This window comes from Hyperoodon ampullatus (genome assembly GCF_949752795.1).
Source record: "Hyperoodon ampullatus genome assembly, chromosome: 11".
NCBI classification, from domain to species: Eukaryota; Metazoa; Chordata; class Mammalia; order Artiodactyla; family Ziphiidae; genus Hyperoodon; species Hyperoodon ampullatus.
The window spans coordinates 97,054,081-97,067,926 of NC_136924.1; the positions used below are offsets into that span (position 1 = coordinate 97,054,081).

A 13,846-nucleotide genomic window follows, 5' to 3' on the forward strand; every position below is an offset into this window, starting at 1 on the left:
TTACTTGGTGTGGCTGGGACCACCCGAGAGTCACTGGCCTTCTTTTACGGTCTCTTGATCCCCATACTCGCTTTCCGTGCCTTTGTTTTTTTTTTTTTGCGGAGCGCGGGTTTCTCACTGTTGTGGCCTCTCCCGTGGTGGAGCACAGGCTCCGGACGCGCAGGCTCAGCGGCCATGGCTCACGGGCCCAGCCGCTCCGCAGCATGTGGGATCTTCCCGGACCGGGGCACGAACCCGTGTCCCCCACATCGGCAGGTGGACTCTCAACCACTGCCCCACCAGGGAAGCCCTGTGCCTTTTTTTCTTTGTTTTTGTTTTCATCAGAGCCACAGATTTATCTAAATTCTTGTGCTATTTCGGTAATAGCATCATCAAATCTCAGAACGGTGTTTGGGCCAGAGTTTGTTTCCTCACTGCGATTGTGACACTGTTCCCAAACATGAACATGAGCTTTAGGCATTTTTAGTCGGTTCACCGTCTAGCTCCTTGCGTGCCCCGTGAGACCTGAGGACGCACAAGCCCACCTTCCAGGGATGTGCTGCTCCGTTTCCTTTTGTCACCTGCCTGTTTTCTGCTCCAGTATTTCACTCAGTTCTAGAAGAGTTGCAGCCCCCGAAATGGAGGGAGAGGATGCCTCTTGCTTCCATCTGTAGCATTTAAACTGCCTTTGGGTGGAGTTGGAGTCTCCCCAGTGCCTCCAAACCCGGGGACTCACGGCCCCCTTCCCTGCTGCCTGGCGCCAGCTGCCGAGGTGCAGAGCTGGGGGACACGCCTCCCCTCTGTGGCACCGCGTGGTCGGCGGCGCCCTGCTCGCCTGCTGAGTGTGCGTCTGCTGCAGGGGCCTGGTGCCGGTCCCCCACAGCCCTGGTGGCTCCCCTCTGCTCTCCTTGCAGACTGCAGCCAGCCCGTGGATGTGGTCCTCCTCCTGGACGGCTCCTCCAGCTTTCCAGCTTCTTACTTTGACGAAATGAAGAATTTTGCCAAGGCTTTCATCTCAAAAGCCAATATAGGTGAGTGAGGGGCCCGAAGGGGCGCTTTCAGGGGATCTTCCTGATTCAAACTGTGGCTTCTGTGCTTCCTCTCCTGTCAGGCCCTCAGCTCACCCACGTGTCGGTGCTCCAGTATGGAAACATCACCACCATCGACGTGCCGTGGACCGTGCCCCTGGAGAAAACCCACTTACTGAGCCTCGTGGACCACATGCAGCAGGAGGGAGGCCCCAGCCAAATCGGTAACGCACTGGCAGGCTGGGGTGCAGGGGCCGCGTCTGGCCCCAGTTCCTGGCATAAGTGACCGGTTAACCCGGGCCGGCCCCTTGGCTCCTGGGCCTTAGTTTTCTTCCCTCTAAACCAAGGGCCAAGGAGCTCTTCCCGATCTCACTTGTGTGTGAGACTCTCAGAGTCTCTGAGTTACTCCATTTCGATGACCTAAGGCTGCCCCTGGAGACAGGATGCTCAGCCGGCCTCACACCCACCTTCCCCGCATCAGGACTGACTATGTGGCCCATTCTCTATTCCAGGGGACGCGTTGGGCTTTGCGGTGCGCTATGTCACATCCCAAATCCACGGTGCCAGGCCTGAAGCCTCGAAGGCGGTGGTCATCCTGGTCATGGGCACTTCCATGGACTCAGTGGATGTGGCCGCCGCTGCCGCCAGATCCAACCGTAAGTGTCGGGGGTGCAGTCCTGCGCCCGCAAACTGCTAGCGGGTTCAGAGAGGGTGGCGGTTACTTTCCAACGTCCTGGCTGATTTTGAAAACTTAATACCCACATGGGGCCTGGTTTCAAACAGCGGGAAATTGCCCAATCCCTGTGTTATTTGGAAACCAAGCAGTAATAAATGTGTGTTTATCCTTCATTTGTCTGCATGCTTTCAACTGTAACTTTTTTTTATAAATGTATTTTATTTATTTACTTATTTATTTATGGCTGCGTTGGGTCTTCGTTGCTGCACACGGGCTTTCTCTAGTTGTGGCGAGCGGGGGCTAGTCTTCGTTGCGGTGCGTGGGCTTCTCACTGCGGTGGCTTTTCTTGTTGCAGAGCACGGGCTCTAGGCGCGCGGGCTTCAGTAGTTGTGACACGCAGGCTCAGTAGTTGTGGCTCGAGGGCTCTAGACCACAGGCTCAGTAGTTGTGGCGCACGGGCTTAGTTGCTCTGCGGCATGTGGGATCTTCCCGGGCCAGGGATCAAACCTGTGTCCCCTGCATTGGCAGGTGGATTCTTAACCACTGTGCCACCAGGGAAGACCTTGACTGTAACTTTTAACTTCTCCAAATATTCCCTCTGTGTTCAGGGCTGAGTCATACCCCCGCGCCTGTGGTTTCCTTAGCCTCTCTCCACTCTGAGGCTAGAGTGATTCATTTTGGGGCTTTGAGATCCATTGGAGACCTTCCTGTATTCTGAGCCCCTGTCCAGTACCAGCCTAAGGGGCTCGGGGTGGGGGCAGGATGGACAGGAGACCAAGGCTGCTGCTTTAGGAAGGGGACGGATGCAGGTGTGCCTGAGCCTCGGTGCCTTATGAGAGCTTGTGCTGTGAGCAGCAACAGCACGTGAGCCGGGGCAGGCAGTGTCGCACTGGCGGGGGGCTGGGTGAGTGGGATGACATGACATGACACCTTCCCGTGCCCCCTGGAGAGTGGCTCATCTTTCAAAACCCCGCTATGTCTTTCCTCTGATGTCTTCCCGAGAGTTATTCACTCCCTTTTCTGTACCATTGGAACTACTCAAAATGTGCAAACCACATTGTTTTTATGTTATATATCTGTTTCTTGCATAAACTAGGGATTCTTTGAAGGCATGGGCAAAATCTTGCTTATTTTTGTATCGTCTATGCATGATGCACAAAATAGGTGGCCATTTAACGTTTGTTAAATGAATGAATGTGACCTATTGATGAAACCTATTATTTTACGGAAAAGGACCCTGAAAGGGAAAGGATGTACGTTGGGGTGATACAACCAGCTTAGAAAAGCTGAAAAGCTGCTAGCAGAAAATCAGCTCTAATCTTAAGCAAACTGCAAATACCTAGAACTTTCTGGAGAACTAATTGAGGTAATTTTATGATGGAGACTTTTCTCCTTTAGTATCAAGAATCCAAAGAAAGACTTTCATCGAGAAAGGAAGCAGCTGTGGTCTGGAGGAAACAGACATGATCCAGGGCGCATCACTGAACCATTCAAAGCCTGTTTCTCACCTGTAGACGCACGTACGGGCTAAGCCCTGTGACTGACATTTTCTCTTCTCTTCTTACACTCACCTCCTGGGTGGTCTCATTCTGTGTCATTCATCTAGATACATTTATGCATGATTGACTTAAGAATTCCTATCTCCAGTCTGGATTAGGAATTAGAACATCTCCACCTAGATGTTCTAACAGGCAGCTCAGCATAAACTGAATTACTGACTTTCACATCCAAATCTCCTCTTCTTTTTTTTTTTTTTTTTTTTGTGGTATGCGGGCCTCTCGCTGTTGTGGCCTCTCCCATTGCGGAGCACAGGCTCCAGACACGCAGGCTAGGCTCAGCAGCCATGGCTCACAGGCCCAGCCGCTCCGCGGCATGTGGGATCTTCCTGGACCGGGGCACGAACCCGTGCCCCCTGCATCGGCAGGCGGACTCTTAACCACTGCGCCACCAGGGAAGCCCAAATCTCCTCTTCTTACAGTCTTTCCCATCTTAGAAAAATGGCAGTTCCATCCTTCCAGTTGCTCAGGTCAAAAGCCTCAGCATCCTTAATTCCTCTTTTTCTCTCCTACATCCATCCAATCCATCAACAAACTATAGTTCCGTCTTCAAAATACACTGAGAATGCCACCATGGCCTATCACCTACATACCACCTCCACCACTGTCTCCTACTTCAAGCCCCCATCATCTCTCACCTGGATTACTGTAATAGCTTTCTACCTGGAACAGCTTTCTACCAGCTTCCATCCTCGCCCCCTGAAGTTCATAATCAGCAGAGCAGCTGCAGTGACCCTTTAAACATTGGAGTCAGCTTACCCATGTCACTGCTGTGCTCTCAAGTCTCGGCTGGCTCCCATGTCATTCAGAGAACATGTTGAGTCCTTCCCGTGGCCTCTGAAGCTCTGCACGATCTGTGTCCCTCTCCCGCTTTCTCTGCTCCAGCCTCCCTGGACTATGCAGTCAATTTTCTGCCCCAGGGCCTTTGCACTCACTGTCTCTGTGCTCGGGATGTCCTCTTGGCCCCTTCTGTCCTTCATCTTTTCACTGCACACATCTCCAACCATCCTGTATGAAACAATAACCCTCACCCCTACCCTTGTAACGCTTATCCTCCTTACCCCATTTTGTTTTTTTCCTAAGCACTTATCCAGGTCTGAAATACTAGATGTTTACTTACTTGTGTGTGTGCTGTCTGTCTCTCCGCAGTGTAAGCTCCATGAGGTCAGGACTTGATCTGCTTGGTTTACAGCATCCTCACTGCTTAGAACAGTACCTGACACAGAGCAGGAGCTCACTGACGTTTGTTGATTGACTGAATGCCCTCCTCACAGGGTCGGTGTGAGTGGCCAGTTTGGAAAACATGAGGCTCCATGCACACGCTGGGTGTAGCTTCAGGCCAGCGCATGTTGAGCCCACCTGACCAAAGGTTGACACAGACCCTTTCTTGCTCCTCTGTAACCCTAGGAGTGGCGGTATTCCCCATCGGAATTGGAGATGGGTATGACTTGGCCCAGCTGAGGATCTTGGCGGGCCCAGGGGCCAGCTCCAACGTAGTGCAGCTCCAGCGGATCGAAGACCTTCCCACCATGGTCGCCCTGGGCAATTCCTTCCTCCACAAGCTGTGCTCTGGTGAGCCTTGGGTTGTTTTTCTTATCCCCCTCAAAACAGAAACAAAAGCAACCAAACCCATCTAGAGACTCAAAGGTTCACATATACAAGATTTGGCCTTGAAGTAAGTTTGTTTTATAGGCCGGGACCTGTAAGTTTCTACTCGTGGAAGGTCGTAAGGCAAACCTCCAAGGGGTTACCAGAAAGTTCTCTGTGTATAGACCTCCTTCCATCCTTACTGTCCATGCTAACTTGAGCACAGGGCTCTTGGACAAAGAAATGGAAGACAGAGGCAGGGAACTCCAACATCCTTAGATCATGGACCTCTTCCCCATGCCCTGCACTCACCGTCAGCATGGGTATAAAGGGCTTTAGAAAAGCAACAGGGATTTATCGTATAGCACGAGGAATTGCATCCAATATCTTGTAATAATCTATAATGGAAGATAATCTGAAAAAAAATAACAGTCCCTTTGCTGTACACCTGAAACTAACACAATATTGTAAATCAACTATACTTCAATAAAATACGAAACTGAAAAGGTTAAAAAAAAAGAAATTTCAATAACATAGAATATAACATCAAACTACCATAGTTTAAGTTGATTTAAGGTTAGAAACTTTTTATTTTTTTACCATACATGCTTTTTTTAAAACCTGGTTTTATATATTTTCCTAATGTAATTAGCTGTGAGTCTAAAACCTACTACAGAGTTATTGCCCTTTCTTGCTAGATGATAGCTCTCTGGGTAGGAATCTTGATCTCTTTTAAGTTTTCAGCCTCTTGCTGCATTTTCCTCCTCTCACTAGGCACTGATCTATATACAAAAGAGGACAAGGAGATATTGATTGTGGTTGTTGCCATATTATCACTGTTGTGTCACTGTAATGACTACTAACCACAAAGCACCACGGAAGGATGTCCTCCTAATCTCCTGTACCTGCATCCTCACTGCTAAACCCACACACGTTCTTTTCAGAGTTAATCCAGCTTCAAGGACCAGCCAGGTAGCCGAGTGAATGGCTCGGAATTTCTGGATGGTGGGTGGGAACAGAGATCTTGCTTGTGTCTGTTTCAGGGTTCATCAGTGTTTGCATGGATGAGGACGGGAATGAGAGGAGGGTACGTTCATTTCCGTTGACTTTGAAGGAAAGATCAGGAATGTATATTTGGGGCCCTCGTTCCCCTGGTGAACTTTTCCTCCTTTGGTCTGGGTCCAGTTCTCCCTCTTACCATTATAGCCTTTTTTTTTTTTTTAAATTTTGGTTGTGGTTGGGGTGGATCCACCTGTAAATCCTATGTTCTGTATCCTGTCTCCTTGCCATTTAGGCCCAAGGCCTAGTTAGTCTCTATGTTTTCCAAGGGGGTCAGTTGCCTGGTGGATGTTGAAGTGCCTCATTCCATTCCCTGCCTGAACCTGGTTCTTTCTCTGCAGCCCGGGGACATCTGGACCTTGCCGGATCGGTGCCACACGGTGACCTGCCTGCCAGATGGCCAGACCTTGCTGAATAGTCACCGGGTCAACTGTGACCAGCAGCTGCAGCCTTCCTGCCCCAACAGCCAGTCCCCGATCAGGGTGGAAGAGGCCTGTGGCTGCCGCTGGACCTGCCCCTGTGAGTTCTCTTCTTCTCCAGCTTGGACGGTGTTCAAGGCGCAGTGCTTTTCGCTTGGCTGTGCAGAGAGGTAGACCAGAAGCCCGTTTCCCCCTCCACCCACGTTCCCTCCCTCTTGTGACCTCGGGACGTGTTTCCGTTCAGTCCCAGGGCTCCCTGTTCCCTTCCTGTGCCTTTTGGAGGGCACTTCCCCAGATAATGCATAGCCAGAAGGAAGAATTGATTTTCTGAGGTCAGTGCTCAGCTTGGCTGTTGACGAGTCACGCTTAGGGGCTCTAGGCAGTGCAGGTACAGCAGTGAGAGAGAAGACCCCAGGAAGCTCCCCCATCATACCTGTAGGTGTTTGAGCGTTGGATGCAGGGTGTACCATCACGGTGGCCTGGTTTAAGAGGGGGACATAGTCAACGCCATCACATGCAGACCTATGGGGAGCATTCATCCGTGGGGTGGGCTAGCCCTCTGTCTCATGGTTGGGAGAAATGTTTGCTTATGGCGATCCCTGCTCAGCAGTGGGTGGATCAAGATGATTATGATGAACAGACACAACTTGTGGGCTGAAGTCAAAACTGTATCTTGTATCTCACTCTCCCTTTAGAATTTATTGAGTGGGATAAATTTCCTTTTTGCCTGGATGAGAACTCTACCAGACCTCATATCATTTCTGTTTATTTATAAAGAGTTCTGTGGTTGCTTTAAGTCGTCAAACACAGTCTCAATTTGGTAATTAGATGCCCACTCTCGGGTAATAATCAAGACTTGGAACTTGAGTTAGAGTTGAAACACCTCCCTAATCCCTGTGTGGGCTCCTGGCCTCTGGGAAAGGGATGTAGTCAGCCTCCCTCCAGCTTGGAGTCTGGAGAGGGAGGAGCTGGAAGTGGCTTCTCAAAGTTCTTATGTGACTGGTGGTTCTGTGCGGGGCCCTGCACTCACTGGCCTGGCAGGTGTTGAAGGCAGCAGCTTTTTCTTACCAGCTCTCAGGAGTGGTCCTTTGATATCAGCTGCATATTCTATATTCTTTCGCTGTCTGCTGCTTCACCCTGCCATCCTTCTGGGTTTTTTGTTTTGTTTTGTTATTTTTTTTGGTTTATTTATTTGTTTGTTTTTGTATCCAACCCCTCATAGGCTCTCTTTCTCTCTCTCTTTTGACGTCCTCCTTACTGTGTAGCAGAAGTTCTCTTAGGATCCCTTTTTTTTTTTTTTTTTTGCGGTACGCAGGCCTCTCACTGTTGTGGCCCCTCCCGTTGCGGAGCACAGGCTCCGGACGCGCAGGCTCAGTGGCCGTGGCTCACGGGCCCAGCCGCTCCGCGGCATGTGGAATCTTCGCGGACCAGGGCACGAACCCGTGTCCCCTGCATCGGCAGGCGGACTCTCAACCACTGCGCCACCAGGGAAGCCCAGGATCACTTTTAGGACAACCCTGGGCCATCATTCCTCTGTAGACCGTAGACAGAATACACGTAATGTAGTTTCAGAACTGCTAACCAATACCTTTATGAAAAACAAATCTACTAACTAGAGTACACATTTGTGCACAATTCTTTTTGTCTTCAGCCTTTGGGTATATAGTAAATTTTTCCCCAAAGTTATTTAGGCTGGTTTCCCCCCTCCCTTCTGTGTACTTACATTATTCTTTTCATTGTATCTGTTTGTATTCCATTTTGAATTCTCCTTACTGCCATCCGAGCTGATTCTCTTTGTTTTCTGTATGTGAAGCATTCACATGGTTTTCAGTGTCAGAAGTCTATGGAAGGATGTACTCGCAAGTCTCCCTATCAGTCCAGAGAGAGCAGAGGAGATAGGAGAGGAAGTCTGGACAGGTCACATCCATCCTTTGCTCTCTCCGTCCAGGTGTCTGCACTGGCAGCTCTACTCGGCACATCGTGACCTTTGATGGACAGCACTTCAAGCTGACGGGCAACTGCTCGTACGTCTTATTTCACAACGAGGAGCAAGACCTGGAGGTGCTGCTCCATAACGATGCCTGCAGCGCCGGGGCAAGGCAGGCCTGCATGAAGTCCATCGAGCTGAAACATAACGGTGTCTCGGTTGAGCTCCGCAGCAACATGGAGGTAGGAGGTGCTTTCTGTGAGTCCCGTAACGTGGTGGCAGTTGGTTTTAGCTGGTGCTCCTGTTGGGGACTCGGCCTCCTGCCCCGTGAGCAGAGCGCCACCTTTGTAGGAGGGGCTCATTGCTATCTCCCTCGTGGTGTAATTTCATGTCGTTTTGGGTCCAGATTTGGAAGAAAGGGTCCATTTTCGATAGCATGACTTTGTGAATGTAGTGCCAGTTTCTGGCCCTGGTAGAAGAATGGGGGTGACACCAGGCTGTTTGCCCAGGAGGCATTATGTGCCCTGTACCCAGGGCCTGTGAACCTTCCAAAGGAAAATAGTTAGGGCCTATGAAAATATTCTGGGCCCAAACAAAATGTGTGGACCCAAGATTCAAAAAGAAAACTGCCAAACTGATAAAAAATAAATGTTTGATTCGATGTTTACAAGAGGTTGCTTTATGCCAACTTCTTTACACGTTCATTTAGAAATCGTAAATATTTCATTACGTGAAAGCAGCTTATGGGTTAGATGTTCTCCTCTTGCAAGAATTCTTGAACGTGCACAGTGATTGCTGAAAAATCACAGCTTGTCATATATTAAATGAGTAGCTCATAGGCAAAAATATAAAAATCAAAAGGATAAAAAGCCTTCTAAAATTTTTACAGCAAAAATTATATTCATTGTGGGATGTGAGTATATTTTAATAGGTTTGATAAGATATATTGTGGGGCCTCCAAAGAGCTAGTCAATCAAATCAAATCAAATCTTAAAGTAGTCCTATGAGATGCTCCTGGAGATAGGGCACTGACCAGTTGGCGAATAAACAACTTCCCCAGCTTTTCTTTTTTTTTTTTTTTTTTTGGTTTTTTTTTTTTTGGTTTTTTTGCGGTACGCGGGCCTCTTATTGTTGTGGCCTCTCCCATTGTGGAGCACAGGCTCCGGACGCGCAGGCCCAGTGACCATGGCTCACAGGGCCAGCCGCTCCGTGGCATGTGGGATCTTCCCGGACCGGGGCACGAACCCGTGTCCCCTGCATTGGCAGGCAGACTCTCAACCACTGCGCTACCAGGGAAGCCCCCCCAGCTTTTCTTGAGGCATCATCTTCCCTGTCGAGTGACTCAAGTTTCCTCTTAATCCCTGGGCTTTCGGGTTCCAGATGCATGGCCGTCTGTTCAGTGTTACAAGAGTCCACTCTTTTGCCAAGCTCTGCAAAGCTCCTTTGTCTTTGAAGAGCTGCTGGCAAATGTCCGGGTTTGTGGATAACAGTGGACTTGAGTGGGGTGAATGTGTAGGAACTGTCAGGAACTTTGGAAAGTGGCTAAGAGTGAAACCCTAGGATTCCTTGTTGCCCTGACTACTGATGGGTGGTTTTCTTCTTTGGGCAGGTGGTGGTGAATGGGAAGCTGGTCTCTGCCCCTTACGTGGGTGGGAACATGGAGGTCAGTGTCTATGGTGCCATTATGTATGAGGTCAGACTCAACCATCTGGGCCACATCCTCACCTTCACCCCACAAAACAACGAGTTCCAGCTGCACTTGAACCCCAAGACCTTTGCCTCAAAGATGTACGGTCTCTGTGGTAAGACTATCTTCTGACTCTCCTCCCTGACGTAAACCCTCCTTGCTTTGTCCTCAGGGCCCTTGGCCACTGCTATTTCTGGGTCCAGTAGTAAGGTTCAGACGCTGGCAGTGATGGAGAATGGCCAGGTCTCCGGCCTCAAGGGGTTGGCCCCCTGGACTCCTAACCATGTCTTTCCTTGCTTGTCTAGGCACCTGTGATGAGAATGGGGCCAATGACTTCATGCTGAGGGACGGCACAGTCACCTCAGACTGGAAGACGCTGGTCCAGGAGTGGACGGTGCAGCAGCCGGGGCAGACATGCCTGCTGGGTCCCGAGGAGCCATGTCCCGTCTCCAGGGGCTCCCACTGCCAGGTCCTCCTCTCGGAGCTGTTTGCCGAGTGCCACGCAGTCCTTGACCCGACCACATTTCACGCCATCTGCCAGCAGGACAGTTGCCACCAGGAGCAAGTGTGTGAGGCCATTGCCTCTTATGCCCACCTCTGTCGGACCAAGGGGGTGTGTGTCGACTGGAGGACCCCCGATTTCTGTGGTGAGTCTCCTTAGGCACCCCCAAATGCTGTGAAGACCAACGAATGGGGGACCTACTCAGCCTCTCTGGGCCTCACGTTCTTTATCTGGGCAACGAAGATCAAAATCTCTGGATTTCCTGTTTCCTAGGATTCCATTCAGGATCAAATAAGATGGTAGATGTATAAGTAATTTGAACATAGAATTTCTATGTAATGAATTTCTATGTAAATGAAAGTGTGGTCCTTTCTAGCAGTGGTTCTGCAGTTCATACAAATGTGATTTTAATGTATTAGACACATCCAGGCAACAGCAAAGTACAGACTAAGCAGCCACCTTGAATTTGGAATTGCACCAAGCATTAGCAAAGGCTCACAGAGCAGCCCATGCCTGAACAGGATTTTGAAGTGTGAGTGGAATTTTGCCATTTGAATACCAAGAAGGCTTCTTCATTACAAACACCACAGGACTGCTAGTGTAGACACCTCCCAAGGTCAGCTTCCTTACTTGGACTTGGCATGTATTTAATATTTAACAGGTCAGGGATACCAAAATGAATCAGACATGGCTCCTGCTCTCAGGGGGTGCTGGAGTGATAAGAACACTGAACTTCAACATCCTCAGTTTCTAATGTAATCCCTGACCTTTTTTTTGAGGGAAATCAATGTGTACAAGCATCTCAGAGTCTCCGAGTTTATTATTATAATGCTGTCACAACTTTAACTGGGGCTGGAGGACTTGGGCATCCTAGCCCCAGCTCAGCTGGTCATCAGCTATTTCCTTAGTCTTTCTGGGCCTCAGTTTCTGCATATTGGAATGAGATAGTTGGACTAGATAACCCCCAGGTGTCTTTGGGGCTCTGGTTTTCCAAGTCCCCGTGGATGACACAGTCTCCTTTCAACCTACCTGCAGATTAAGGGGAAAATGTTAGTTTCTGAGTTACCGATCACACCTTCTCTGCTTATTAATTTGTCTACTTCCAGGCAATTTGTCGTGCATTTATAGGAAAGTCTTTGGTGCTCTAAATGCTTGGAAACCTTCTCTACCACCTGCCTTGGCACCGTGAAAATGGGAGGAAGGGGTTGGGCAGGACCAGAGTGGGAGAAGTGGATCACTTTGTAGCTTTTCTCCCAGGGCAGCCCTCCATAGCTGTGGATTCCTTATTTAAGTTTAAGAGAATTTTTGAAGCATTAAACATATGTGTATTCAAAGAAAAGAACCATAGAACTTCCTAAGGATACACAGGTTCACATCGTCAGTTGGGATTAAATTTGGCTACAAGTAGGAGAGAAGTAAAATTCTGTGTCACACAGCTGATCAGAGGGAGGCAGTCCCAGCTCTTTCTGGGTCTCGAAGTGGATTCTAGTTCTTTGCTACGTCCTCAGTTGGGTGTGCTTTTTCCTCACGGTTTAAGATGGAGCTCTGGCCATCACATCCAGGTTCCAAGTGGCGGGATGAGGGGAAGGAAGGAAAAGGGCCAGAGACGCAGCTGTCTTTTCAAAAAATGATTCTTAGAAACTGCTGTTAAGAGTCTACACTTGCTCTTACAGTTCATTGGTCAGAACGTAATCACATGACTGCACTTAGTTGCAAGGGAGGTTGGGAAATGTAGTCTTTATTCTGGGTGGTCACGTGCCCGGCTTGAAGGTCTATTTCTATGGAAGATGGAGAGAATGAAAATTGGTGGAAACTAGCAGTTTCTGACCCAGCAAGTTTGTCAGATGATCAACTGTCTTGAAGCTGAACCACTTCCCTCTGGTTGGTGCAGACCCTTGAGGGTGACCCCCTTCTCTGTCTGCAGCTGTGCCGTGCCCACCATCCCTGGTCTACCACCACTGTGAGCGCGGCTGCCCCCGCCAATGTGAGGGCAACTCGAGCTCCTGTGGGGACCATCCCTCAGAAGGCTGCTTCTGCCCCCTGCACCAAGTGCTGCTGGAAGGCAGCTGTGTCCCCGAGGAGGCCTGCACCCAGTGCGTCGGTGACGATGGAATCCGGCACCAGGTAGGAGCCCTGGCCTCTCGCCCCCCGTGGGGCCAGTAGGGGGAAGTGTTCACCCGTGATTGGCCCCTTCTAACCTTGGCTGCAGGGCTCTGCTCTCCAGGGGGGTCCCTGAGGGATAAAAAGACAGTACGGCATAATGGCTTTGGAGTCAGACACATCTTGGTTCAAAACCCGGATCTGTCATGGGTTAGCTGTGTGATCAAACACCAGAGTGTAACAACACATTACTACCATTACTATATTTATCATTATATCCATGTTAGTAGAATGCTAGGAACCCAGGAGGAGATGGGAAAAGAATATTTTATATGGTGATGTCTACCATTATTAAGATATATTAGGTACCTTACATTGTACTAAGCACTATATATTCATTATTTCAACATTTTTCAAAGATGTGTTTAGCAGGCAAGGTATTGACAGTTACCTGTGGTCAAGAGGTTTTAAAGAACACCAGCTAAGCAAGTTAGACAGGTTTCTTTATTGCAGGATTCTTTAGAGCTTTTGATATGCTAATGTACATTGCAATTTTTTGCTTCTCAGACTTATTAGACTATAGAATTGTGTGTGTGTGTGTGTGTGTGTGTGTGTGTGTGTGTAGCATCCCCTCTCATAAATACTCACAAAACACCTATGAGAAAATGAAGGCTTAGAGAGCTTGGTACCTTGCCCATGGATGCAGTTTGTAGGAGATGGGGTTGGGAGTTGGAGTTAGTATTTGAAGCTCTGTCTGATTCCAAAGAGCTTGCTCTTTTCGATACATGAAATTTCCCTTTTGCTAGGTCCCCTTTGGGCTGATTTTCTTGGAAGTCATTGAGTCATCAAGTCATCAGTTCTCTTAGCCTTTCAGGTATCATTATTTTGAAAGGCTATTCATTTACCAAACTCCCTCATCTTGGACTCAGATGGCTGTCATATCTCTTCAAAGTTGCCAATGTGTGTATTGTAGTACCTGGGGCAGTGTGTGTCTGTGGACCTGTGAGTATGGGCAGTGGTCCTGCCTTTCAAACTGGCAGTGATACCACAGAGCCTGGTAGAGGGGGAGCACATTTGGCTTCTAGCAAAGGAGGATGTGTTCTGTGACCATGGGCTGCACTCAAGACCTAACATCTCCATCATCACCAAGGAAGACCTCCATCACTAAGTGGACCAGGTCAGGTGACTTAACACTGTATTTGATCAGAACTAGGAGAACACACGGTGAAGCTAACTAACCAACTGGAGAATGATGAAAACAATCATTCCAGGATTACACTCCTCTGTCGCTGCCATCGGAAGCTAGGAAATGGACCATTTCATTTG

The 13,846-nt window shown here is 49.1% G+C and overlaps 1 protein-coding gene across 1 annotated transcript in view; it reads left to right on the forward strand.

Annotated features, from left to right (window-relative positions):
- Positions 1-13,846, forward strand: part of VWF (von Willebrand factor) — a gene marked incomplete at its 5' end in the record, with an annotated part of 133,230 nt that overhangs the window by 88,136 nt on the left and 31,248 nt on the right. Inside the window, 10 exons of the mRNA XM_079714643.1 lie at positions 894-1,010; positions 1,091-1,231; positions 1,520-1,663; positions 4,647-4,811; positions 5,870-5,913; positions 6,227-6,404; positions 8,253-8,473; positions 9,841-10,033; positions 10,224-10,565; positions 12,345-12,544. Of these exons, the coding sequence (XP_079570769.1) occupies positions 894-1,010; positions 1,091-1,231; positions 1,520-1,663; positions 4,647-4,811; positions 5,870-5,913; positions 6,227-6,404; positions 8,253-8,473; positions 9,841-10,033; positions 10,224-10,565; positions 12,345-12,544 (1,745 nt within the window). The remainder of the gene's footprint in view (positions 1-893; positions 1,011-1,090; positions 1,232-1,519; positions 1,664-4,646; positions 4,812-5,869; positions 5,914-6,226; positions 6,405-8,252; positions 8,474-9,840; positions 10,034-10,223; positions 10,566-12,344; positions 12,545-13,846) is intronic.